At 40.8% G+C, this 27,536-nt stretch overlaps 1 protein-coding gene across 2 annotated transcripts; it reads left to right on the forward strand.

Annotated features, from left to right (window-relative positions):
* Nucleotides 1-630: 630 nt before the first annotated feature.
* LOC134534182 (4-hydroxy-2-oxoglutarate aldolase, mitochondrial-like) lies at nt 631-25,696 on the forward strand. Of its 2 annotated transcripts, XM_063372328.1 has the most exons (8): nt 631-728; nt 1,024-1,308; nt 2,418-2,546; nt 4,752-4,849; nt 14,668-14,832; nt 16,863-16,959; nt 17,602-17,735; nt 23,575-25,696. In XM_063372328.1, exons 2-8 carry the CDS (start codon nt 1,119-1,121, stop codon nt 23,731-23,733), a joined length of 972 nt encoding a protein of 323 aa, XP_063228398.1. In that variant the 5' UTR covers nt 631-728; nt 1,024-1,118; the 3' UTR covers nt 23,734-25,696. The 2 variants fall into 2 exon arrangements, with proteins under 2 accessions (XP_063228398.1, XP_063228399.1); XM_063372329.1 differs by having other exon boundaries at nt 631-1,308.
* The last annotated feature ends 1,840 nt before the right edge of the window (nt 25,697-27,536 follow it).

Raw genomic sequence — 27,536 nt, forward strand, 5'->3', positions numbered from 1 at the left:
TCGACTTAGGAAGTAGTTCGGGACCGACTGTAATCTTAAATGTCCCGTCACGTTGCCTTGCAACATAAACATTTATCAATTAAAATCAAAACGATTGAACGAGATTGATCGCAGGAGTGCATTCGCAGTTTGCAGTACCTATAGTTGGTGCACTCGCTACATGCAAAAGTATGTCAAAAGAATCAGGCACACTTGTGCTTCGAAGAGGCGCAGCCACTGCATGAGAAACGTTCTTACTGTTCAATAACCCGAGTCAGACGCTCCAAAAATCCACATTCGTTTAAATTAGATTATTTTTTGTTGTAAAAAAAAAAAGTTAGGTTAGGTTAGGTGCGTTATATAAAAGAAATCCTCGCACGTCTAGGTAATAGTAACGGTAATGAAAGGTTGAATGTGTTAGGTCAGTGCGAAATTAAAAAAAAAAAGCTTTAAATTCATAAAACAATGTGTGACAGCTCGTAAAAGTTTTATTTATTTTTTATTTTAGTGTTACATGAGCGAGTGACGAACTTCGGATATGTTCGGGACTGCTCGGATATCAAAGAACTATAAGCTCAACTTCTGATTCGTTCCAAGGTTAGCAGTTTTTTTTATAAGCGGAGTGTGTTGTCTGCTCCATCTAAGTTGTTTGCGCAGTCGGGATGACGCGCGTTCCTTCGCGATCAACGCAAATATGGTACCATATTTGATCAACGGTTATAAAGCCCGCGTGAAGCAGGGTGTCCAAAGTTAGTACTTTCGTACTAGATCTAGTACTTTTAAAAGTTTTTTTAGTGGTCAAGTACATTTACGCTCAGAACTAGTACTTTTCCTTAAAATATAATATTTGGTGGATATGTAATATTATTACAGTAACTCCAATATGTTTTATTATTAAGCATAATTATTTTTAAAAAACTATGGAATGTATGTGTGTGTGTGGTGTGATATTTAAGTTAGAACATTGCAATGTCATAATAACTTCCTTAATTGTTAAAACCATAACAAATTATAATTTAGTACTTTTTTTTTTTTCAAATCTAGTACTTTTTTCTCGCCTAAGTTGGTACGAAATATTTTTTCCTTGTGGACAACCGCGGCGAGAAGCGCCAGTGGTGAGCGAACCGCGCTAGGCCGGGATGTTGTCGTCAGCTCGCGCGCCCGCCAGCATGGCCGCCCGCGTAGTCGCGAGGTCACTCAGCGGCGGCAAGAAGGTGCGGCTGTGCGGGGTGTTCCCGCCGCTGCCCACGCCCTTCAACCACGACGAGAGCATCGCCTACGACAAGCTGGAGAGCAACATGCGGACCTGGAACCAGAAGCCGTTCGAAGGTAGCTTTCGGCCCGCAGTTGGTCACACGCGGGATATCTTTCCCCGCCTAGGACCTGCTTCTGTATTCTGTTGTCAGCAGGGGCGCAACAACTTTCCAAAACTTAATTCCCAAAAGAGGGAGTATACCTTTTTATAAACAATCATCGATCCCCCTATTGAAGCGGGGGGTCCGGGTATTCTCCCTTGGGAAAATTTGTATTTAAAGGTGCTATTTAAGCAGTTTTATTATCTAAAAATTGATTACACAGCACTTTCTTTACCCCCTTTTGCCCCCAATTCAAGGTTTCAAAAGGGGGGGGGGGCAAAATACCCTTCCCCCCTTGATGTTGCGCCCCTGGTTGTCAGGAGAAGGCATGTTGTGACGTAGTTACCTTGCCATCGGCATATTGTCACGCCAAAAACACTGTGGAAATGGTGCTTGATCACCATTTCCACCATGCATGATCACCATTTAATGATGGTTAATAATTACGAACTAGAATCTCCTTCGTTAAAAACAGCGTTACTTCCATAAGATACAGTCATATAAAACTGTTTCCACAATGCAGCCACTACACTTCAGTTAATGTTTTGGGCGTCTAACCAACATGGCGCAGGCCCTGAGCTGAAAAAAAAAAGTGGCTTCACCCGGTTGCCATGTAATTGCGCAGAAGTGGCCACTCCCTGCTATCACCACTCGTTCGAGTTTTATGTCTATGAAGGACCTGCAAAATTCGCGGTTTCATGGCCTTCAGGATAGACTGCACATTCTACTGTACACTGGGCAAATAACGCAAGTTCATTGGTTGTTGACTTGTAAGTCGTCTCAGCTGGTTTGTCTGTGATTCGATCCTTCTTTGCTTGAGGGTTTATAATTGGTTGAGATTCGCCAAGATGAACAGTAAGCCAATAGCAAAATTATCTAAGAGGTATATGTGTTTGAATTCTAGCCTATCACCGAATGAATCCGAGAATTTTGCAGGTCTCTACGGATTGGTTATAATCCTCGCCCGTGGCGTCGCGCCGATCGCGCTGTTGTGATTCTAGCCTCAGGCACCCGGGGGACCAGGCTCGGGCCAGGGGAAGAGCCGCTGCCTCCGCAGGGAGTTGCATGACGAGTTGTCCGCAGGCTACGTGATCCACGGCTCCAACGGCGAGTACCCGTTCCTGACTCCGGAGGAGAGGGTGGAGATGGTGCGGCGCGTGCGAGCCATGGTCCCCGAGGAGAAGACCATCATAGCCGGCTCCAGCTGCGAGTGTGAGTGGCCTCTCTCTCCTCTCTCTCCTTCTATCTCTTCTCTTTATACCGCTCTCCTCTCTCGATACCTTCCTTTACCTCTCTCTCCTTCTCTTTATACCTCTCTCCTCTCTCCCTTTAGCCTCTCTCTCCTTCTCTTTATACCTCTCTCCTCTCTCCATACCTCCCTTTAGCCTCTCTCTCATTCTCTATCTTCTCTTAATACCGCTATCCTCTCTCCATACCTCACTTTAGCCTCTCTCTCCTCTCTCCACCTCTCTTTAGCCTCTCTCTCCTCTCTCTTCTCTTTATACCGCTATCCTCTCTCCATACCACCCTTTAGCCTCTCTCTCCTTCTCTTTATACCTCCCTTTAGCCTCTCTCTCCTTCTATCTATTCTATTTATACCTCTCTGTTCTCCATACCTTCCTTTAGCCTCTCTCTCCTTCTATCTCTACTCTTTATACCGCTCTCCTCTCTCGATACCTTCCTTTAGCCTCTCTCTCCTTCTCTCCCCTTCTCATTCTACATCTCTCCTCTCTCCAACACACTCTTTAACCTCTTTAACCTCTCCCTCTTTCTCCTCTCTCTCCTTCTCTTTATACCTCTCTCCTCTCTCCACCTATCTTTAGCCTCTCTCCATCTATCTCTTCTCTTTATACCTTTCTCCTCTCTCCACCTCTCTCTTTAGCCGCTCTCCTTCTTTCTCTTCTATTTCTACCTCTCTCCTCTGACCTCCTCTCCCTGTAGCCTCTCTCTCCTCTCTCTTTCGCTCTCCTCTATCTCCTTATCCCTCCACATCTTTCTCTCCTTTCTTTTTAGCTAATTTTGGTTTAACTGACAATAACGTAGATTGGTTCTCCAGAACTAGCTTTAAACAAAGAGGAGTTGTATTTATCAATGGATACAAAAAAACTACTACTTTTTAGCTATCTATATATATATATATATATGTTCGTGCCAGCAGTTTCTTCACTGTTATTGATGACCGTCTGCAGGAGAAGCCATTGCCCCATTTGACCGGGCCATTCTGGTCGCGTTTGCTACCGCACAAAATGGCAAATATTGGTGTGTCAAAAGTGGGCATGCAACTGAAAGAAACTCAACCAATTACGAAACACAGTCGGTTCTACAATGTTTTAACATACAACTGGTCTCGAAATATTTTCGCAAAATACCTACACATCACTCTGTAGAGAGTTTGATATTCTAGATAAGAGTAGAATCATTGTATGCTGTCTGTATGCAGACTATATATCCTCTATTACGAACTTTTTATACCACTTGTAAAATTTTACTTTACAATCATATTAAAATACAGTCCGTAGTTAAAGAAAAAAAAAGCAGGCATAGAACTGTAAAGCAGAAGCGTGCGCAGAATTTCATTTCGGAAAAAAAGAGTGTGGGTGGGGTTAGAACCATTTTTTCCCGCTGTTTGCTTTCAATTTATTTCCTTTTGTTGGCGAGAATGATATTTTTTTATGATTTTGGGGGGATATGCATCCACAATCTCCCCCTCTCTCAGCGTACGCACTTGCAGTGGAGTTTGCCCCATGTCTTTGTCCTTATTTACCACCGAATATCTTACTTCTTTTGTTATTTGGTTAAGTTAGTATGAAACGGCTTATAAAATTTATTTGGGTGTTTTCTGTGAAAGTACTTACTTATAACTCTTCGGAATTTTTTTTTTCTTTTACGATTTTGCAGAAAATATCATGGTTGATTATTACCAGAAACGTTCTTCCGATGATGCTTTCAGGGCCGGCGCGTCCACACAGGCGAACTAGGCAACCGCCTAGGGCGCCAAGTAGCTGGGGGCGGCGCAGCACGACACATAACAGCTGATATAATATGTTTAACGATTATTGAAACTTGATGAAAAATGGATTTTTTGTAACAGTTTGGAATGTTTATATTGATATAAGTACCTAATTATTTAAAGTCCACTGTGACCTGTTTATGATTTGTAATAAGTAAAAAAGTAAAAAAAAAAAAAATCACAAGTCTGCTTACATTTGATTGTTGACGAAATCTTAGGCTTACGTGATGTATTTTGAGGCAAGGAAATTTTTTTTGGGATGACTGGCCGGGGGGGGGGGAGGGGGGGGGGGGGGTGCGCTTGAGTTTTTTTCGCCTAGGGCGCCAATTTACCTTGCACCGAACCCTGGATATTTTTTTCCGGAAAACTTCACTATAACTCTTTAGAATTTTTTTTTTTTTCTCCAGCCACGTCGCTCACCGTGAAGACTTGCAACCTCGTGGCCGAGGCGGGAGCGGACGCCGTGCTACTGCTTCCTCCGAGCTACTTCAAGGCCAACATGACGGTGAGACTCCGGGGGGCCGCGTGCTCCGGTCAGAACCCCCCTCCCACCCCAACAGCATTCTGTGGGCCCCGTTGCTAGAAGCTTTGAATATATATACTGTATAGAAGTCGCGAGTGGATAGGATTTACTCTACGTTTTTCAGGAGCGTATGATGAGCAGCTTGGGAACTTCACCGCTGCAGTGCGCTGCCGTAACGCCCTGTATCGTCTGAGTTGTTATTTACACGTTAAGAGCGCAGCGCTGTCGCCCGCTGTCATTCCCCGCACCACCCCACCCATCATTCACTGCAGCTCGAGATCGTTCAACGGGAGGGGTAAGGGGTGTTAGAAGAGTTCGACACTTGTCCGCTAGGGACCACCACAAGTCGATGCCCTAGAGATGGTGGCGATTGCGGCGGTGAATTAACCAACTACCTCAAAACCGTATTAGAAATTTTAACCTGGGCTGGTGACTTCTATACAGTACTAGCTAAACCCGGCCACGCTTTGCTGTGGCACAGTTTAATATTAATTCATTGTTTAATTTAATATTTTACTGTGCATGGCTGTGGAATGTAATAGAAGAAATAAAAATGTGTTTAGCTTAAATATTTTTATTGTAAAGCTAATGGAAGGACTACATTCCTTGTTTTCCCATTTTTTGCATAAACATATAGATCAGATGGTTTACCGACTCTGGAGCACCCGACATATAACTGTCCATGAGAGAAGCATTCATTTTCTAAATTCAAACCGCACACTTGCAAAGATTGTCCTTGTGCTTTATTGATGGTCATAGCGAACGCAAGGCGTATTGGAAATTGAAGTCGTTTGAACTCGAACGCCATATCTGTCGGAATAAGTGGCATTCGTGGAAGTAATACGTCTTCACCTTTATGAAGTCCAATCAAAATTGTTGCTTCAATAAGATTATCCATTAATTTTTTAACTACTAATCGTGTACCATTACATAATTTAGGCTGACAGATATTTCGAAGCAATATAATTGGCACACCAATTTTCAAATTCAAAATATGTGGTGGTAATCCTGGAACATCGAGTGAATTGAGAAATTCCGTTGGAAAGTTCACTGCTTCATTTTGGTGCACTACTGAATCAATAGATTTGTATGTCATTGTTTCACCTTCGATTCTGTTTATAATACTATTGTTCATATCGTGTACGTCAACATTTTTAGCCGCTAGAATGGCTCTTTCGCTCAACCATGCATGATTTTTGAATTTTGTTTCGATGTTTTGGAATACCTTGTCTACTAATTCCTCTTTTGAATCTACGATGTTGCATAAATCAGATGATAAGCTGATTTTTCCTGTTTCTGGATTTGTAGGTACAGTGCCGTTACCAACTTCAATTAATTGTCTTGAAAATATGACTGCTGTTGGATCGTTCTGAAGTTTAACTCGCATATTCGTGGTTAAATGCATTTTTTTTACTGTGCTCCAAAAATTTGAATATTTTTTAATTTAAACGTATTTTTATCAATAGAGTCGAAAGAATATACTTTCAAATTAAATAAAGTTTTTTATTCTTTCTTGAAATATATATATATATATATATATATATATATATATATATATATATACATATTTGTGTAAATTATAGTCTTCAAGGCACAATGGTCGAGTAGCCTGATGTGCTTGAACTTCGACAATATGGTACAGCATCGTCGAGCGTGGTCACAACTAAGTTGGGTGACCATGATATTTAGTTATAGAAACTTTTTTTTCCGACTTTTCCGGTGGATTTTCCCAAACTTTTATTTCATATAAACACTCTTCTGTTAAGATGCAATGTTCTGTAAAAATTTCAATCCAAACCATCGTATACTTTCCGAGTTTTGCGGCCAAATACATACGGAAGCTAAATTTTTATATATATAGATATATATTCAAAGCTAGAGGTCATGATGGGGCACCCCCCCCCCCCCTTTTTTTCTAACAGAGATAAAAAAAGAAAAGTTTTTTCCTTCATGTACATTGTTTTAGTTATATATATTTTTTAAACCTTTTCACAATTATTTTTAAAACACATTAAAACTAGTTTTAAGTCAGTGTTTCGATTGTCAACGTAAATTGATTTTGAATAATGGCAAATAAATGAGTGTAAGTGTTCTGCACTGTCAACGTGGTGTCACGTCAGTTGGTGGCGGTTTCGTTACTCGCAGTTGTGGATTCGGACACGTTCTGTACGCACAGCATATATTCCGAATAATATTACTCTGGTGTGATATCTAGGCCTTACTGTTTAATGGTTTTCTATGATTTTATTTATAATTGTCTACTTCTTTGTTTTAAGTATTTTTCTTTCCTTCACAGGCCCCCTAGACCCATGGGCACCGTTGCCATAGCAACGGTAGCACCGGCCATGTGGGGGCCCTGGCTCCGGTTAACATTCCGACACGCAGTGAAACCTCGCAAAAAAAAAAAAAAATCCCCATCGATACTAAACTATCATCAGTACAAAGTGTTTTCACAGACACCCCCCCCCCCCACCCCCCTGGAAAAAAACTCAAGACCTTATCTGTTAAGTAATTTTTTCTGAATACAAAAACATGATAAATTTGTTATTATTCCAAGGGTAAAAAGTTACATGTAGCGTAGAATGGTTAATGCAATATTTTTCCAGAGTAATGTAAAGAATCAATGGGAAGTTTCATTTACACTAATATGTACTGGTTATCATTTCTTTGGCTCATTGTAGGTTATGGGGGAAAAAATGCTAAAAAAATTATATTCTTTGAAATTTATGGTAGTATGTGGTTTTGAAGGTAATTAGTAAACCTTTGTTTTTTTTTCTATTCTGTTTCTTTAAATTCTTTAAGTATGATACTGTAGAAAATATTTTTTTGAGCCACATGTGTGGCCATCCTAAAATTGTTTTTTACAATCCCTAAAAAAAGTACATATTTTGTGTGGTACAAAATCGTGTGCAAGCTCTAAATTTATTTGAATTCGATTTAGAAATATATATATATTTTTTGAAAAATATTTTGTCATATTTTGGTTATTATAAACTCCATTATTACAAAGTGACAAAATTATAATCCCTTATATATATATATATATATATATATACATACATATATATATATATGCTTGGGTCTGCCTTGATAGAACAAATTACAAGTCTGTTGCTAATGGAAACCTTACAAGTAATATGATATGCACCCGTCACGTTTACAGTTATGGCCACTGTAAAGTTTACAATCTTAATTTTTTTTTAATGTTGACAAAGCCAAAGTTAACCTCAGGCTCCTTGGTCCAGCCATCCTGAGCTCGGTTTCCCGTGGCTTCCAGAAATGAATGGCATGCAGATGCTGGGATGTGGATCTTCCCGCATTGACCTTGACCTAAGTCGGTCTCCGGCGACCTCGCTGTCGACAGAGGTCACCCCTCAGATTATACATTGCTTTTTTCTTTATTGACGGCGATGGGCGAGAAAGCAGCTCACGTTCCTTTTTTTAACACGATTCGCCTCAAACAATATTAAAGCCCGGCTAAAACATTATTCCGTCAACTTAAGAATCCAAGATGAGCTATACAGTGTTTTTGGGGAATATCTACAAAGGTAACAATTCATCTGGACTCATCATTTTCCCCGAGGTATCAGGAAGATAAGTCCGACATGTTGGGCTCCGTGGCTGCAACTCCTGGCTGGTGAGGCTACAGGTGCCGGGTTCGATTCCCGGATGCAGGGATGCGGTGTTGTGTTGTTCCTTCACCTTCGTACTGACGAGAGGCAACTGCGGATTCCCGCAGATTCGTCCCGTCATGGGAAGCTCAGGTGCGCTGTGACTGCCGTCACCAATCCGTTACTTCAGGTCGACGTGATAGGACACGCGGTTTAAGTCATCATTAATTATCGTCATCGTCATCATCATCATCGTCATAATCACCATCATCATCATCGCCATCATAATTATCATCATCGCCATCATCGTCATCATCGCCATCATAAACATCGTCATCGCCATCATCGTCATCGTAATCATCGCCATCATAATCATCGTCATCATCATCGTCGTCATCATTGTCCTCATCATCGTCATCTTCATCATCATCGTCATCATCATAGTAGTCATCGTCAACGCCATCGTCATTATCATCATCACGGTCAAGCGCAGAGATGTGGGGATCTCCAAAATACGAGGGTAATCGGTATCGAAGCACATTCATGTCAAAGGTCGGAATCTTGCCTTTAACGCTAACCAGTAGAGTTGCAATGATTTAATTCATCAAGGTCCCCGAGAACGTTTCTAACACACACACACACACAGAAAATTTAATGAATAAAAAAAGTAAATTACCGGAACTTTCTGGAGCGTCAAGAAAGCGACTTTAATCTAATTCAGAGCAGGACAACCTTCTTGCTAAATACCACCTGACTATGTGTAAGTAAGGAATTTGCAATGGAAAACCCTCTGATCTGATCTGATTCCCGCCTCTCTCTCTATCTGGCTCTCGACGGAATTTGACTGGCTGTCGGCTTGGAAAAAAAAAAATATCTCGGAGACTCTTTCCCCGCAAATGGACGGCGGAATATTGAAATCCAATGAGTGCCACTCTCGAGAAAGGGAAGACACTTTCTCGGAGACATCCCAGAGGGCAAAGAGAAGCCGCGATGGATGTCATGAAGGAGAGGGGAACTGGAGGGAGGGAGGGATGTGAGATTCCTGCCAGAAAATGGCGCGAAGTGTATCACACAAAGGACCCTGAATGAACGATCCGATGCATAAGGACACGGCGTTCGTTCCTGGAAAGTGAATAACATTTAGCCTGCAACTGTATAAATAATGAAGATAAAAACTGTTAATTTTTTTCAACATATTCAGTACGGACAGTGAGAGGTGGATCTAAGTGGGTTTTAAGAGGCTGTGCGCAATTTGTCATAGGATGAAATGTTTGGTTTTCTAGGAGGGTGGGGAGGGAGAATCAGCGTAGAAAAAAAAACTTATTACAGACTTCTGAAAATAAATTTTTTTTTCAGCAGTTGGAAAAAGTCATCAGATCGTTACAAATAGTTAGAGACCTGAAAAATTCGCGAATTCAATTCATGTTATGCTCAAATTCAAATACTTATACATAAGTGCTGCTTCTACCACTGGTTCACTGTTAATCTGGAGGACTGAGGGCCAATTAGAGACCCATAACTCATAGAAGCGTCGAATCACAGGCCACCCAGTCGAGACGACTCACAAGTCAGCAGCCAATGAACAGTTGGCATTTGCCCGAGTGTGTAGAGGATATTGGAGTCCATCCTGAAGGTCACTGAACCCGCGAATTTTTCCTGTCTCTACAAATAGTGTAACGCACAGTAATGGAGAGAACAATGGCGGAGAGGGTTAAGTGGACGGAAACATTGAGCGCCCCGCTCTTCGCGACCGCCTCTAATGGACACAGCCCGCTGAAAACACGGACACAAACACACTCAGGCGGTCTCCCGACTGCATATTTCCTAGACATGATGGTGTTTAAGTATGTTGCTGATAGTTTCACCGTTCAGTTTGTGAAGTTCCACTTCTAATACTCATGGCGGTCACGCATCCATTTTTCCCCCCTTCGTGCCAGCGAGGTTACTAGAGGAACACGCACAGCAAACACATTCAAAAGTGAAATCGGGAAAGGAGTAGGCTTTGTCTATTTATAAGAAACCGCCCCAGAATTTGTCTGCGAATGACTTCAGAAGACCGTCTAGAACCAATCAGCGTGAAGGATACGAAATGAAAAATAGAAACTTTTTTTTTTGTCATTGCAAACAAGTCCATAGCGACATAATCCCAGGGGCAGACAATTTTTTCACGAAGAAATCTGAACACCTGATTAGACTGCAGTGTGTTGTGGTGGAGCCAGCTAGCTGTTCCTTCCAATTGGCCAATTGGCGGCCGAATGCAAGAGAAGCCATTGCCTTATTTGGCCGGGCCATTCAGGACGCGTTTGCTTCGACGCTGAATTTCTACAATCGGTGTGCTAACAGTAGACTTGTGTCTGAAATAAACTCGACCATTCATGAAAAAGAAACCGATGCTACAATTTTTTTTAAACTCTCAGCTAATCTCGAAAACCTTTCGCGGCAAATACATGGCCCTTCATATAACTATACAGAATGTGTCTGAATTCGACCAAAAATACTTGGGTTGCAGGTTTACCACGTAAAAAAAAGTTGAATACATATCCACGACATACGGTCTAAAGTGCTTCTCAAGGCTGGTTTTCGACTTTGAAGTTGCAGCTGAACTTGTAGTTTATTGAAAATAATAAAGAAACTATTCATGATGAAACGCCAAACGTCTGCGTAATGTCTAATTGAACAAAGTTATACAAACACTGCAAATCAAGTAAAATTATTTAACGGAAATAATTTAGGGTATCACCCTATTTCGCTTAACTTTGCGTGACGCGGAGAAATTTTTTTTTAATTTTTTTTTAATTTTTTTTTTTTTTTTTTTTTTTTTTTTTTTAGGTTGACTGTCAATCTAAAAGCCAAAAGTAACGGAAAAGGTAGCCTTGTTGTATCGCCCTATACTCAACCGTTTATGCGGTACGTATCAGTGGGGCGCGGACAGTGAGGTTGAAAAATTTTTCAGTGCGGTATTTTTCTACCCGTTCAAAATAATGTTGGCGAGCGGTGCGTCGGTACACGTACCGACGTGGCGTCGATGTTTTCAGGACAGTTGTGTAACCGGGTCGTGGCGCGTTTTCCCTGTACAGAATGTCCATAAAATAATTTACCAGTTATAAATTGTAATAGTATCAACTATAAGCGTTGAAATGTGTTGGCTCAAAGAAACAATTAAAGAGAAACTCAAACAGTTTTAGATGAGCGTATTCGCGAATACTGATTTCTTTTTTTTTTTCTCGCTTGCAGCACGAATGAATAGCTATATCCCCTAATTAGTAGAGGATAAACCTGTAAAATTTATTTGGCAACAGAATGTAGCCCCTACTCATTGGAATCTCTATGCACGAGAGTGGTTGAATGTCGAAGTCCCTGACAGTTGGATTTAGCCTCCACGTTCACCTGACATAACGCCATGCAATTTTTTTTCCTTTGGGGCTTTATAAAAGACCGTGGCTATGTTCCGCCGCTACCTAATTATTTGCCAGAGTTGAGGCACAGAATTGAACTCCGGACTTAACAAAAGTGTGAGAAGAATGGAACTTTAGGTTGGATGTGTGCCGTATAATTAAAGGTGCATATATTGAACATTTGTAAGAAAAAAAACTAGGTTAGTTTATCTTCAATTCGGTGTAGGATTTGTTGTAAATAGTCTAAATTAAACTTTTATAATATACCATTGAAACTGGAACATTCTGTTATGGACACTCTGTATTTGGTTCCACAGGACCTCGCCTACTTTATGAATAATATTAAGTCCTTATTACTTAGTAAGAGTTACAACATATACAAATAAATCAAATATAAAAAAAATTGGTTGTCTGTAAAGTCGGTTTACAGACGATAGTTTAACGTGACAACGTCAGAACAAAACAATGATGAAATGATTGCATACTTTTATGAATAAAATTGAATCATTTTTAAAGAATTATCACTCTTTTGTATGGATACAAAGAAGGAGTGAAATGAAATCTACAATTAAATTGATAAATTTACTTTTATTTGCACTCATTAATTCAAATATGTTTATTACTTTAACGAAGAGATTATTTTAACTATAAATTTTATACATGTTTGCTATTTAACTTCTTCCAATCTGTGTTATTCTGTTAAGGATAGGACGATGATAGGAAAAGTAGGAAACGAATGGGAGTGTCTCAAGTTTAATGTGCCTCGAAAAAGTCAAATCGATGGTTGTTCCAATCGAGTGGAAGAGAGATAGATGCGGCGCAAGCGTACAGTGAGCGTAACGGGACACAGCGAGACGGGACAATGTGCGTAACGGGACACTTTTTCGTGCGTGCAGACGGCGTTCATCGATTTATTAGACGTTGTCACGTCAAAAATTAAATACACAAATAATCAGTTTAAATTTATACCTCAGCCCTGCCCTTACCAACTCTCGTCCGAACCACCATCTGTCTCCTTGTGTACTCCTACACTATCAGTGCACGCCCATTGCAACCCGCATGTCTGTGTCCAGGACTTTACCCTGTGTCTATGCAGGTTTCAACCGGGTACTACTCGGCATGGTTTTAAGCTATATTTAAGATAAGGGAGCTAGTCGTGGCTTCAGTCGCTGTCAAGGCTGGCCAATCCCCGAAGAAAGCACACGATGCATGCCACCCTCTCCCTGCATGGCTAGGCGTATAACGCTTCGGCCCTGAGACCCACCTAACCCGGACCAAACACACTCAACTTTAGTTAGGTTAGGGCGAAGAAAAAAAATGTGAGTTAGTCTTTCAGTACTCAACAGTGATGGTGTAACATCTAGCCTTCGGTTAACGAACCAAATTCACGTGTTCTCACGCTGCAAACACACTTATAATACGAAACTCGGACACGAAAATTTAACGTAGAATTATTTTAAAAATAATGTCGAACGTGATGATATAACGCGCAAATTGTGTTTTAAACCGCATTTCTGGACGCGAATGTCACGTAGTTCGCGCACGGGCCGCTGGAATTCGCTGCCGGAGCAACGTCTCCGATGAAAAAAAAAAAAAAAGGACGTGAAAAATAAAATACTAAACCCCGGCTTTGAAGCTGATTTCAAGGATTTTTTGTTTATAAATTCTGCCTGTCTTGTTAAAATTCATCAAGCAGTTAATTCTTAGATGTTTCCCTTCGTCTTTGTGAACTTTGGTTCGAGCTGTCCACCACAGATGGCAGCACCGTGGACTGCCACCAGATGCCGGGTCGACTTAAATGCTGCCCCTTGGAAGGGCAGCCCTTCAGGAATTTTTCTGGCAATGGTTTGTTTGTACAGCGACTGGAAGGGCAGCCCGTCCAATTTCTGAAAACATGTTTCTTTAAGTGTTTAAATAATCCTGAAAACTTGCCCCTTGGAAAAGGGCAGCCCACCAGGATATCTTTAACAGTGGTGTTTTTGAAAGGTTGTCTGAATTGTTGCCCCTTGGATGGGCAGCCCATCAGGATTTTTCTGACAGGGGTGTTTTTGAAAGGTTGTCTGAATTGTTGCCCCTTGGAAGGGCAGCCCTTCAGGATTTTTCTGACAGTGGTTAGTTAGTAAAGTGACCTAACCTAACCTAACCTAACCTAACCTAACGTTATCTTTGAAAGATTTGTGCGATGGGAGTGCATGACTTGATGTAAGCTTTTTGGACATACGCCATTGCTTAGCACATGTACGTCTGTAGAAGAAAACTACAAAAAAAAAAAAAAACCCACACAAATGACAAAACACAAACTAAGCAATCCTGACAACATCATTTTTTTTTGCTTAATTTGTTTTTTTTTTGTCATTTGTGTATTTTTTTTTTTCATTTTTTTTGTAGTTGTCTTCTACATACATAATACATGTGCTAAGCAATGGCGTATGTTCAAAAGCTTACATCAAGTCTAACCTAACCTAACCTCACGTAAACTAACCACTGTCAGAAAAAACCTTAAAAGGCTGCACTTCCAAGGGGCAACAATTCAGACAACCTTTCAAAAACACTACTGGCAGAAAAATCCTGATGGGCTGCCCTTCCAAAGGGAAAGTTTTCAGGATTATTTGAACACTTAAAGAAACATGTTTTCAGAAATCGTACGGGCTGCCCCCTTCCAGTCGCTGTACAATCTAACCACTGTCAGAATGGTCATGAAGGGCTGCCCTTCCAAGGGGCAACAATTCAGCTGCTCCCCCCAGATGCCGAGACGTAGCACGGGGCCACACACAGTCGGCTGTGCGGCCCGCAGGAGGCGGTGCTGGCCGAGCACTTCAAGGCGGTGGCCGACAACTGCCCCGTGCCGGTGGTGCTGTACAACATGCCGGCCAACGTGGGGCTGGACATGTCCGCGGCGCTGCTGGCGCGCCTGGCGGAGCATCCCAACATCGCCGGCGTCAAGGACAGCGGCGGCGACGTGAGTCTTCCTCCTTCCCCTTCTCCCCTCGCGACCGCAACTCCGCTGGCGCGCGGTCTTCTCGTCGCGTGCACGTGAGCGGTGACCGTAACCAGGGGTGCAACAACAGGGGGGAGGGGGAGCAAGGGTATTACCCTTGCCCCCCCCCCCTGTTGACGCGCCCCTGCTCGTTACCGAATTTAGATGTTAAATATATGTCAATTTCCCCCCCCCCCCCCTTTTTTTGTCGACTGCCTTTCTTCGCTTCTTTCCTTCTTTCTTCTTTGTGGAGCCGGTTTCTTGTCGCCCGCGGAGAGGAAGCATGTTTATCGGGCTGCAGAGCGATCCGGCGGAGACGTCTTGCACCACGCTGCCACGTCATCAGCGGGATAGCTGCGGATAACTGCGGATAACTGTGGATAACTGCGGCCGGGGTGTTCGCGTGTGTTGCGATCGATGCTAACGAACCTGGCGGCGCCGCCCCGCAGCCCAGAGGGCGCGGAGATGGCGCCAGGCGCTTCAAGTGGGGGGAAGCCTTTCTTTTCACAGACGAGAGAGCCAAAACCCGAAGTTCCCCGAAGTTCATGCTTTTTTCTTCTGTATCTTTTATGTGGCTATTCTAACCAAAACAACCGTACACAATGTTTTAAAGTATTTATAATGTAGCTAACCTAACCTAATTGACCATTAGTATCCTTTTATCAACACCGCCATATTTATTTACAATGAACAAAAAAAAAACCCGAAGTAGCACGATCGGGAGTTTGGCTCTTTCGTCTGTGAAAAGAAGGATTCCCCTTCAAGTGGCCCGCCTAGCCAGGGATGATAAGCGCGACGATCGCTGGTGCTTCTAGCGCGGTGTCTCTTCTGGACAAGGTGTAATGCAAGTCCCTTAAGTGCTTTCAATAATCTGTAACAGTTGTTCTATGCCTAAAAATTAATCTGAATAACACACCTTTAGTCATTTTAACTCTCCGAGAAAGACAGTTTAAAAACTTAATCCGGAAACATAACTACTTAACGGCCCTCAGCGAATTTTTAAATGCTCTTCATAAACAGTTCACACTCGGATATCTTTAGTAGTTTTGAAATCGCGTTGTTTTTCCTGAATCTCTGCACACCGCATGTGCACCCGTGAAGACGATCGATGCAACACTGAAGATAGGAGGAGGGATGGGAAATTAAATGACGCCGTCTTGGTTTCTACACTTTTTAGGCTAATACTATTTTCTACGGTTTAATTTTTTAAAATTAGGCTTCGTTAGTTAATGTTACGTAAACCAGTGAAATGCTTGAAGTTAGTTAATCGTGACTGGCCATACTATAGTTTCTCTTGTGAAGTAATTGGCGTTTTTATGTATATTTTAAAGAAACACTATCTATGTAATCTACTCCCGGAAAATGTTTACATAGTTTTTCGTTTCGAGGTCCATAACCCTAAAAAAAAAACATCGTCAACTCACGATAACTGCCGTAATTTTTTCAGAAATCACTTCCAAACCGACGGATAAAATATGGTAATGGATAATTTCGGTCGAGTTCGTTAATGGGCAACATTCGACCAAAGGAGTGGAATCTGTAAAGTATTAAAAAATAATAATAATAATAACAGAAAAATCATTAGGACTCTCTTAAGGCTCGGTCGCATACGCCATGTTGATTTTTCAATTTTTTTCGTCATTTATTTTAGTTAAGGGCTATTTCTGACATTTTTAACTCGAGACCTACCTCGCTATTGTTGTCCTGCCACATGTATTTTCAACTGACATTATGGACGGTGTTATGCAAAAATGGTTCAACCCACAAACATTTTCAACTGAGTAAATTGAGCTCGAAGTCGAACACACAATAACCGGTATTGTGGCAGTGCGTTGAATGTTTGGTCGCAAGATGGCATAGTAGCAAGGAATGTCGGTTAAAAAAATTTAGCTCAATTAAAAGTGTCATTTTACCTACACAATTATTTCAATAACTTTTTTTTTTCCTTTTGTTGCTTAATTCATTTGTGCATAACACCGTCCATTCGCTCCGCGCGGCATGGTGGGTTCCAGATAACCAAGATGGCGACCGTGGTGAAGGACACGAAGCACCTGGACTTCTCCGTGGTGGCCGGCTCGGGCGGAGTGCTGCTGCCTGCGCTGCTCGTGGGTGAGTAGGCCCCGGAAACCTGTACCTACATTCACAATAAAATTGGTTGTCTGTAAAGTCGGTTTACGGACGATAGTTCAACGTGACAACGTCATAACAAAACATTGATGAAATGATTGCATGCTTTTATGGATAAAATTGAATAAATTTTTATTGAATCATCACTATTTTGTATGGATACAAAGAAGGAGTGAAATGAAATCTACAATTTAATTGATAAATTTACTTTAATTTGCACTCATCAATTCAAATATGTTTATTACTTTAACGAAGAGATTATTTCAACTATAACTTTTATACATGTTTGGTATTTAACTTGTTCCAATCGGTGTTGTTCTGTTAAGGATAGGACGATGATGGGGAAAAGTAGGAAACGAATGGGGAGTGTTTCAAGTTTAATAATGTGCTTCGAAAAAAGTCAAATCGATGGTTGTTCCGATCGAGCGGAAGAGAGGTAGATGCGGCGCAAGCGTACAATGAGCGTAACGGGACACTTTTTCGTGCGTGCAGCCGGCGTTCATCGATTTATTAGACGTTGTCACGCCAAAAAAAGACTCCTCTAAATGCTCGTGACGGACTGGCGCGCGACCACACGCAGCTCTGCGTGCACCTGAGCCCATGTGTGGACGTGTCTCCCTCCAGGCTGCACCGGCGGGATCCTGGGGATAGCCAACATGCTGGGGGACGAGGCGTGTCGCATCTACCAGCTGTTCAAGGAGTCCAAGCTGCCGGAGGCGGTCGAGCTGCACCACAGGATCCTCACCCCGAACAGCCTGGTAACGTGTCCTTGCTCCGCCCGGCACACCGCTCGCCCCAGTGGCGGACATGTTGTGAGAGGCATGGTTCCGTGACGGTTCTACCTTTGAATATATATATATATATATATATATATATATATATATATATATATATATATATATACTGTATAGAAGTCGCGAGTGGATAGGATTTACTCTACGTTTTCCAGGAGCGTATGATGAGCAGCTTGGGAACTTCACCGCTGCAGTGCGCTGCCGTTAACGCCCTGTATCGTCTTACACGTTAGAGCGCAGCACTGTCGCCCGCTGTCATTCCCCCGCACCCCCCCCCCCCACACAACATTCACTGCAGCTCAAGGTCGTTCCAACGGGAGTTTGTGCGTCACAAAACTGTAGGGATGAGAAGTTTGGTAGAGGGTGGGTGGAGGACAACGTATGTTTGAGGGAGGGTGGGGAAGGGGTGGTTGAAGAGTTCGACACTTGTCCGCTAGGGACCACCACAAGTCGATGCCTTAGAGATGGTGGCGATTGCGGCGGTGAATTAACCAAATACCTCAAACCGTATTAGAAATTTTAACCTGGGCTGGCGACTTCTATACAGTATATATATTCAAAGGTTCTACTCAGATCCCACAGAGGGGGGCCGGCTCTGCAGGTGGTCTGGGGGTTCACGGCGGAGCTGGGGGCGGGTCGGTGTGGCCGAAGTAGGGATGGGTCTCCTCAACCTCTCGACCTAGCCGTGCGCTCGCCGGTAACACGCCGCGATTGGAAATGGCGAATCTATTTCCCTGTTCTCGGAACCCATGTTGCTGGACACTGGCAACATTGTGTCAGGCATGTAAAAGATCCATATTTTCCTTCTAACCAGGACTATGCCCATTTGGGATCAGATGCCTGGTGGAGTTTTGATGTATTCGTGCGGTGTGAACCTGATACTGTGATGGGCATGTTTCGAGAAATGCTACAAGAAGAAGACGCAAAACTAGGTCTACCCGGGTTAACTCAGCATTACCCAAGGTTTTTCGGGTAAAGTAGCTTGGCTTCTGGGTTGTAGCCACGTTTCCTTGGCGAATAATTCACCGACGTTTCGGTCGATACTGCAGTCGCCATCATCAGGGAGCAGTTACCTAACTGAGTACGATATTTTTAAATAGTTATTTACTACAACACAAAAAAAAATACAAGATAGCCTGATAATGTGCCTACTGAGTAGGCAACTGCTCCCAGATGACGGCGACAGCAATTTTCGACCGAAACGTCGGTGAACTACTCGCCAAGGACGCGGCTATAACCCAGAAGCCAAGCTGCTTCAGACAATGGCCGTGAAAGCCTGCGAACATTGTTGTCGGGTAAAGCCAGAATAATAACTGAAATAAAAATTTGACTTCGGCGTTCACCCGCGTACACCTAGGTCTATCCAACGCTGACTGGGTAATGTTATGAAAAACCAAAATGATTGCTAACTCTAGTTCATCACTACCTTACATTACTAAGCCAACCTAACCTAACGTGTTCAAAAATAACGCGACACCTATCATTACCCAGCCATCGTTGGGTGGACCTAGGTGTGCACGGGTAATCGCCCAATTAAAAATTTGTTTAAGTGATTATTCGGACTTTACCCAACACCAGGGGCGTAGCCAGAGGGGGGTTTTAGGGGTTCGAACCCCCCCCTTAGCACCAAATCTTTAATTAATTTCTTATTCATCACTGAAACAAATTTCATATTAAAATTAATAAAATTTTTACCATTACAATATTTAAATTTAAGTACCGAAAACTGTTAAAAAAAACACTATTTTACACCTTAAAATCCAAATTTTCCCGGTGGAGGACCCCCGGACCCCCCGCTTTAATACGGGGGGGGGGGGGGGGGCATGCTTCTTAACACCCCCCATACGCAAATCCTGGCTACGCCACTGCCCAACACCCTTGGATAATGCTAAGCTTATCGAGGTAAACCTAGGTTTACTTCTTCTCCTAGCATTACCCGTAGCAGATACAAAAAAACCAATTGAGAATTTTTGTATTAAATGTTTTTTGGACTAAAAATTACTCAAAATTAGTTTCTTCCTGTGTAGCTTGTTGTTTCATACGTTCCGATAACTCACCCTGCATCATCAAAAACAAATACCGTCTTCAACGAAATATAGCAAATTTTTTTAATAACTTCGGGGGAGGGGGGACATATTCCCCACCCCCTCCCCTTGCGCCTGCCACTGGTTCGTTCGCATTTCATCTTCTCAAAATATACTTTGGAATAAAAAAAAGTGCTTATTGTATCTGCAGAAATGTATCCAAACACAGCACTGCAGGCACTAAGTTGATTTGATGAAAAAACAACTAGGAAATCGGTGTTGCAGAGTTAAGCATATCTGACTTCAGGTCTTTGGGGTTGCGGGTTCGAATACCATCTCGTGCGCAAGTACGTTAAGAAGTAGTTTGTATGCCAATATAAAAAAAATTGTGGCCACTATATACATATGTATTTTTACGTATTTTTCATTAAGAATTCGTAGTTAGTTAAGTAGCATAAAGTATAAGAATTTCAAACAACTTCATCCTTTCATGTGATCAAAGAATGCCAATAAAAAGTTACAAGTCTCGCGAAAATTTGGAATTTGAGATTAAGATGAAGGGCTCTCAGTCAGCAGAAAAAAATAATAAATCACGGAATTTGAAAATCACCTATGTCCAAGAAAATAATTCTGACTTAAAGCAATATAATAAAAGAAACCTTGTAATTATACCTCAATTTCGATCAGAATACCCACATACGAGACAAATAGCTGTGCTACTAATGAACAATTTAGCATTGTAAACGTTATCTGTAGTACAAACCACATAGTAACTGAGATTAACGCTACCGTACGAAGTCCGTAGATAAGAAATGACTCGATTAAGCAATGTGAACAAATGAACCTAAAAGCATCTTCTAAAAGACATATTTCGAAAGCCATTGCGTAAGTGAAGGCTGCTCAAGTAGGCTTACAAGTAACCTATTGCACAAAGTACTTAGTCAAAAATTTTAAATGCACTGTCATTAAAAAGAAGCTAGTATATCAAGGCGTAGAATAGAAGACGACATGTAATCAATCAATATTATGAATTTTCAAAGTTACTTAATTGGTTTGATTTCGATATGCTCAAATATTAATTATTCACAAAAATTACTTTTTTTTGATGATTTTGTCGTGCCTAGATGAAAATAAAAATGTAGACATAAATATAATTTTTTTCAAAAAGTACTAGCTGAAGTACTCGACGTTTCCCGGCTAAACACATCGTAAAAATGCTTATTTGAGTTAATACATTTTACAAATACAACAATGCAATAGCCGTTGCCATGGAGACGAAGAAAGCATCAACATGAAATTTGGTATAACTTATTGTTGAAAAACGTGAAATTTAAGATATTTAGCAAACGCTTCAGGTGTGATTCAAACCATACACCTCCGCAACGGAAGTGTTGCGACCAATTATTATAAGAATATATATGAGAAATGTAATTTGTCATGCAAGAATTATGCAAACAGCAAATGAATCACTTGCAAAAATTTTTTACATATGATATTCTACAATAAAATCATATAATAAGATGCGTTTTTAGATATTGTATTCAAACATATTTCTTTGCATTTCCCTGGAAAACAGACTCTTTCAAATTCAAAAGAGTTGTTACATCGATTAACCAGACAGGATCACAAGAACAAGCTCTTATTAACTACATTGTTGCCAACGTCCCGAACACAGCTATCGTGGCATTCAATTGCCAACGACATGAATATATAAATAACTTAATATACTACACTTTTATTATATTTAGTCAAAATAAACATGTAAACATGAACTCATTTTATAACATCTCTGGTAAAACATATAGGTATTCAACATAGCTGTGAGTGCCATGACCGCTGAAACACTAAAAAAGTAAATAGAGATTATTGTCCACCAACTTACAAAAAAAAAATTTAATCTTTGAAATGGGTTGAATGGTCTGCAAGGTAAGAAACAACAAAAAATTACAAAAATTAAATTAAGTCTGTCATCTGCTAACAGGAAGTATAGTTCAAGTCAGCAGTAAAATGTTTTTACGATTCAAAATTGGGATCTATCAGAATGAGTCATAATTTTCCAACCCCTGTAAGGTAAAAGAGTACAAGTCAAAACGGTTCCCACCTGGTAGGCTAGAATAGTGCTCATGTAATTTCTTTAGTTTGATGTTCATTTACATTATAACAATAATTTAAATTTATATATTAGATTTCAATTAATTTGGTTGTATTTCATTTCAATTTGTTTAGTTTCAGATTATTTTGATTGCATCACTTTGATATGAATAGTTAGGTATCATTTCAATATGTTTCAATCTTTTCTTTTGATTTATTTTGTTACAATTCAAAAGATCGATTCATTGAACTTCGTTTCAATCTAAATCGTTTAATTTCGTTAATATTGGTTTATTTAGATTCCATTTAATGTAGTTTCACTAAATTTAATATATTTCTCTTCATTTTTGGGTATTATTTTTTCTGTTCTTTTATATTGTTAACAAATTATTTAAATTGATATATTAGTTTTTTAAAATTCATTTTCGTTACATTCGGTTGTATTTCATTTTCATTTGTTTCGTTTCAGATTATTTAGATTGTATCACTTTGATATGAATAGTTAGGTATCATTTCAATATATTTCATGTTTTCTTTTGATTTATTTCGTTACAATTCAAAAGATCGATTCATTGAACTTCGTTTCAATCCAAATCGTTTTATTTCATTAATATTGGTTTATTTCGATTCCATTTCATGTAGTTTCACTAAATTTAATATATTTCTCTTCATTTTTGGGTATTATTTTTTCTGTTCTTTTATATTGTTAACAAATTATTTAAATTGATACATAAGTTTTTTTAAAATTCATTTCGTTACATTCGGTTGTGTTTCATTTTCCATTCGTTTCGTTTTCAGATCATTTCGATACTCTGATGTGAGTTGATGTTCGGTGGATGCAGGGGCGCAACAACAAGGGGGGGGGGGGAAAGGGTATTTTGCCCGCCCCCCCTCTGAAACCTTAAAGTGGGGGCAAACGGGTGCAAAGAAAGTGCTGTGTAATCAATTTTTAGATAATAAAACTGTTTAAATAGCACCATTTTCCACCTTGAAGTACAAATTTTCCCGGGGAGAGGACCCCCGGACCCCCCACTTCAATAGGGGGGGGGGGATCCATGATTCTTTATAAAAAAATTGGTTGTCTGTAAAATTGGTTTACGGACGATAGTTTAACGTGACAACGTCATAACAAAACATTGATGAAATGATTGCATACTTTTATGAATAAAATTGAATCATTTTTATTGAATTATCACTATTTTGTATGGATACAAAGAAGGAGTGAAATTAAATCTACAATTCAATTGATAAATTTACTTTTATTAGCACTCAGTAATTCAAATATGTTTATTACTTTAACGGAGAGATTATTTTAACTATAACTTTTATACATGTTTGCTATTTAACTTGTTCCAATCTGTGTTATTCTGTTAAGGATAGGACCATGATAGGAATAGTAGGAAACGAATGGGAGTGTTTCAAGTTTAATGTGCCTGGAAACAGTCAAATCGATGGTTTGTTCCAATCGAGCGGAAGAGAGATAGATGCGGCGCAAGCGTACAGTGAGCGTAACGGGACACAGCGAGACAGGACAATGTGCGTAACGGGACACTTTTTCGTGCGTGCAGCCGGCGTTCATCGATTCGTTAGACGTTGTCACGTCAAAAAGGTATATTGCTCCCCCCCCTTTGTAAATGTGGTTGCTGCGCCCCTGGGTGGATGGAACGGCGGTGCTCGCTGCCCGACAGGTGACGCGCGTGTTCGGGGTGCCGGCCATGAAGGCGGCCATGGACTACTGCGGCCTCTACGGGGGTCCGTGCAGGAGACCCCTGGTGAAGCTGTCCCCGGACCAGTTGCGACAGGTCCACGAGGCCTTCAAGAGCGCCGGCTTCGAGCCCCGGAACTGACACCGACGTACTCCGCCTCCAGTGCTTCGGACGCACCTTTCGACGACGCAGCATTTCAATGTTTTCCGAAAACGTTGCAGAGACTATAATTATTAGAGACCGGAAAAATTCGCGGATTCATTACGTGTTATGCTAAAATTCAAATAATTAATAGCTTAGTGCTGCTTCTGTCATTGGTTCTCTGTTAATCTGCGGCGGAGGACTGAGGGCCAATTAGAGACCCTCACTCATAGAAGTGTCGAATCACAGGCCACTCAGTCGAGACGACTCACAAGTCAGCAGCCAATGGACAGGTGGCATTTGCCCGAGTGTGTGGAGGATATTGGAGTCTATCCTGCAGGTCATTGAACCCGCGAAATTCACGGGTCTCTACTAATTATATAGAGACCGGAAAAATTCGCGGATTCATTTCGTGATGGGCTGAAATTCAAACGTGTGTACAATTCTGCTGGTCCTGCTATTGGCTCGCAGTTTAACTGGAGCTCTCTGTGCCGACGAGAGACTATCGACCAAAGAAGCGTCGAATCACAAGCTACCCAGTGGAGACGCCTCACAATTTATTAACCAATGAAAACGCGTGTTTACTTGAGAAGTGCAGAGGATAATGGAGGCTATCCTAGAGGTCAATGAATGCGCGAATTTTTCCGGTCCCTACTAATTATATAGAGACCTGCAAAATTCGCGGATTTCATTGACCTCTATAGGATGGACTCCACAGTCCTTTAAATACTCGCGGAAAATGACACCTGTTCATTGGCTACTGACGCGTGAGACGTCTCAACTGGGCTGTCCGTAATTCGGCACTTTCTTGGTTTAGTGTTTCCCATTGGCTCACAGTTCCCCGGATAAAATGTGGGCCAATCGCAGAAGCGGTTCGAAGGTGTAGTTCTTTTTTTGATGCTAGCCTATCACGAAATGAATCCGCGAATTTTGCATGTCCCTACGTAATTAATTATTGGGATATTTCTACAAACATTTCAGAGATTAATTTTTGTGATGTTTCAACAACGTTACCAAACAAAAAAAAAGGGGTTTTCTGTAAAGTCGGTTTACGGACGATAATTATTTTACGTGATAACGTCATAAGAAAACATTGATGGAAAATTGTTAACCTTAACCTGTTTGATATTATAGGAGATTTTCTCGCACGGTGGTTGGCCGGTTCATTGCACGCTCGGCTCAGGAGGAACGTGACAATGAGTCATGCTTTTTCGTGCATGCAGCCGGCTTTCATCTATTTATGACGTTATCACGTCAAAAATGTTTGGAACATTTAAAACTGCATGTATTCGTATTTGCCGTGGTTCGTTGCAGTGTCGTAGTAGCCGGAGTAGCTACAGTTCATTACACCGAATCTGAAAACTTTTGAATTCTTCAATCAAGTTTCAGTAAAATACAGTATACTTTGTTTATGGTTGCATTTTTGTGCAGCTGTGGACATAAATTACAGCTGGAAGTCTCATCGGCTGGTACGTACTGCATGTCGCGGAGGCAATGGAACTTGTATATGAAGCCACCATTGATGTTTCTTTTCCAAAGATGTTAGTATGCTGTGTTACGTCCGGAATAGAAGTCTTCAGATCACGAATGAGCACAAAGTCTCGTTTCGTGCTTTGAGGTCGTTGGTTCCACTGATTATTCCACTATTATTTTTCCATGATAAGTGCAATAAATATATGTGCTGTAAAACTAATGTGCTGTGATGTAACTAATGTGCCAAAGTTTTTTTGCATATTTCTCAGATGCAATCCTTTTGTGACAATTTGTTAAAACTATTTGATGGGTGTTGGGTTTTCTGTGATAAACACGTGAATAAAACTGAACTGTTGTATAATGTAAAAAAAAAATTTATAATAAACGACTTGTCAAAAAAATATTAGTTCCTGATAATGATGATAATGTTCTTTGCAACTTGTATTTTATTACAAAATGGGTTACCTAATTAAATAAAATTGAAACAGAACATTTTACAATTTTTATCTTAGTTTTGTATTAGGTACAGGCGTTACTTCTCAGATTCAAACCTGCATTGCAACCACCTTCCAAGTTTATACAAAACAAAAGTTTGTGGGTTTTAAAAAATTTGTGTACAATTGGCGAGTGAAATATTTCATAAAGAAATTAAAAAAAAAAGACTTCTTATAGTCCTAAAGACGCGAACCGTTTCTAAAATGTTGGGTTTCAGAATGGACAGGAAATTTTTCTCCTAATAAGGCGATCCGAGTTTGATTCTAGGCTAATGAAACTTGGATTATTGATGTGTAACATCTTAGCTGTCAGTATACTGTATACGGCATTAGGTAGGAGTAATTTCGTGAATGTAACGAAAGTACTTAAAGGACGGAAAAGTGAAACAAGATGGTGCTGCCATCTGTAGTGAATGGCGCAAACCAAATTTCACAAAGACAAAAAGAAACTTTATAGTATAAACGGTTTAATTAATTTTAACAAGATAGGTTTTTTTTGTTATGAATTTACCTACTATCAAAAATTAAGTTCAAAAGCAGGAGTTTAGTAGTTCTTTAAAGTATTTTTTCGCTTTTATCGTAGCCGTTTCACTATACATAGTTTATAATTTCGGTCTGCAAATCGAATGATTCGATAGCTGCTCCGTCAGTGGATTCTGTGAATTCTAGCAGTGGGTCCGATAAAAGCTTTAAAAAAAAAAAAAAAAAAAAAAAACCTCGTGCTTTGGACCTGATTTCCGACAAGTAATATTATGAAGGTTAGGTTAGACTAGGTTAGGTTAGGTTAGGCTCGGCTAGGATAGGCTAGGTTAAGTTAGGTTAGGTTATATTACGCTAGGTTAGGTAAGGTTAGGTTTGATTGTGGTATTTCGGCGTTAAGGTACATCCAAGAAACACACACAAATTCATTCAGTTGTTATTTCGGCGTTGTGGTACACAGCAGTTTTCTAGCTGTCGGCGTTGTGGTCAATTTTGACATTCGGCGTTATGGTATTTCGGCGTTGTGGTAAACGACCCGAGTTCGAGTGGTGAGAAATCGTGCCAGGCGCAAGTCTCAAGACACTTCTAACGGGGCTGGTTTATTGAATCCTCACTCGTGGAAACATCTTCTCGGCCTTGGCCGGCTCTGCGGGGGATAAGCCGCGGCCATTAGGCAAATAGAGCAGCCCCGGGGAAGCATTAGCTATTCCCGCCGGGCCTCGTTAATGGCGGTCCCACGCGGGTTCCGGCTTCCGGAAGGAAGTTACGTCACCCGCCCCACCTCCCCCGCCATAACTTCCGGAGATAGGGGCGTCGAGTGAATGCAGATGCATAGCGAGCTTTCTACGAGCGTCATGACAACACGTTTTCCCTAAACCACAGCAACCTTATTTTTTCAGGGTTTTCGAGAAGACCTATTTTTTTTTGTTGTTATTCATTTATGAATCTATAAAAGTAAAAATGTACATTTCCGCTCGTTCAAAATTTTAAATATCCGAAAGTTCTTCACCGATTGCTTTCAAATTTCGACACAGCGCTGCATTCGAATACACGCGTGTTTTTTTTAATACCTATGTCACACCTGTGACAGGTTAAAAAAAAAGACAGATAAAAATACATATAGGTAAAAACAATTTTTTTTAATGTTTACATTGCTATAGAGTGACATGTTTAGAGAGATATGTATATAGAGAGATGTATAGAGAGATAGAGAATTAGAAAGGCAGATAGGGAGATGCTTTGTATAAGTGTACCTATTTCAAACAAATTTCAAAAAAGAAAAAAAAAGATTGAGACATGGAAACGCACGCCGGCCATTAGCTAGTGATACACTAAAAATAGTTTCAAGACGAAGGC

This window comes from Bacillus rossius, chromosome 7, assembly GCF_032445375.1.
Source record: "Bacillus rossius redtenbacheri isolate Brsri chromosome 7, Brsri_v3, whole genome shotgun sequence".
Classification (NCBI taxonomy): domain Eukaryota; kingdom Metazoa; phylum Arthropoda; class Insecta; order Phasmatodea; family Bacillidae; genus Bacillus; species Bacillus rossius.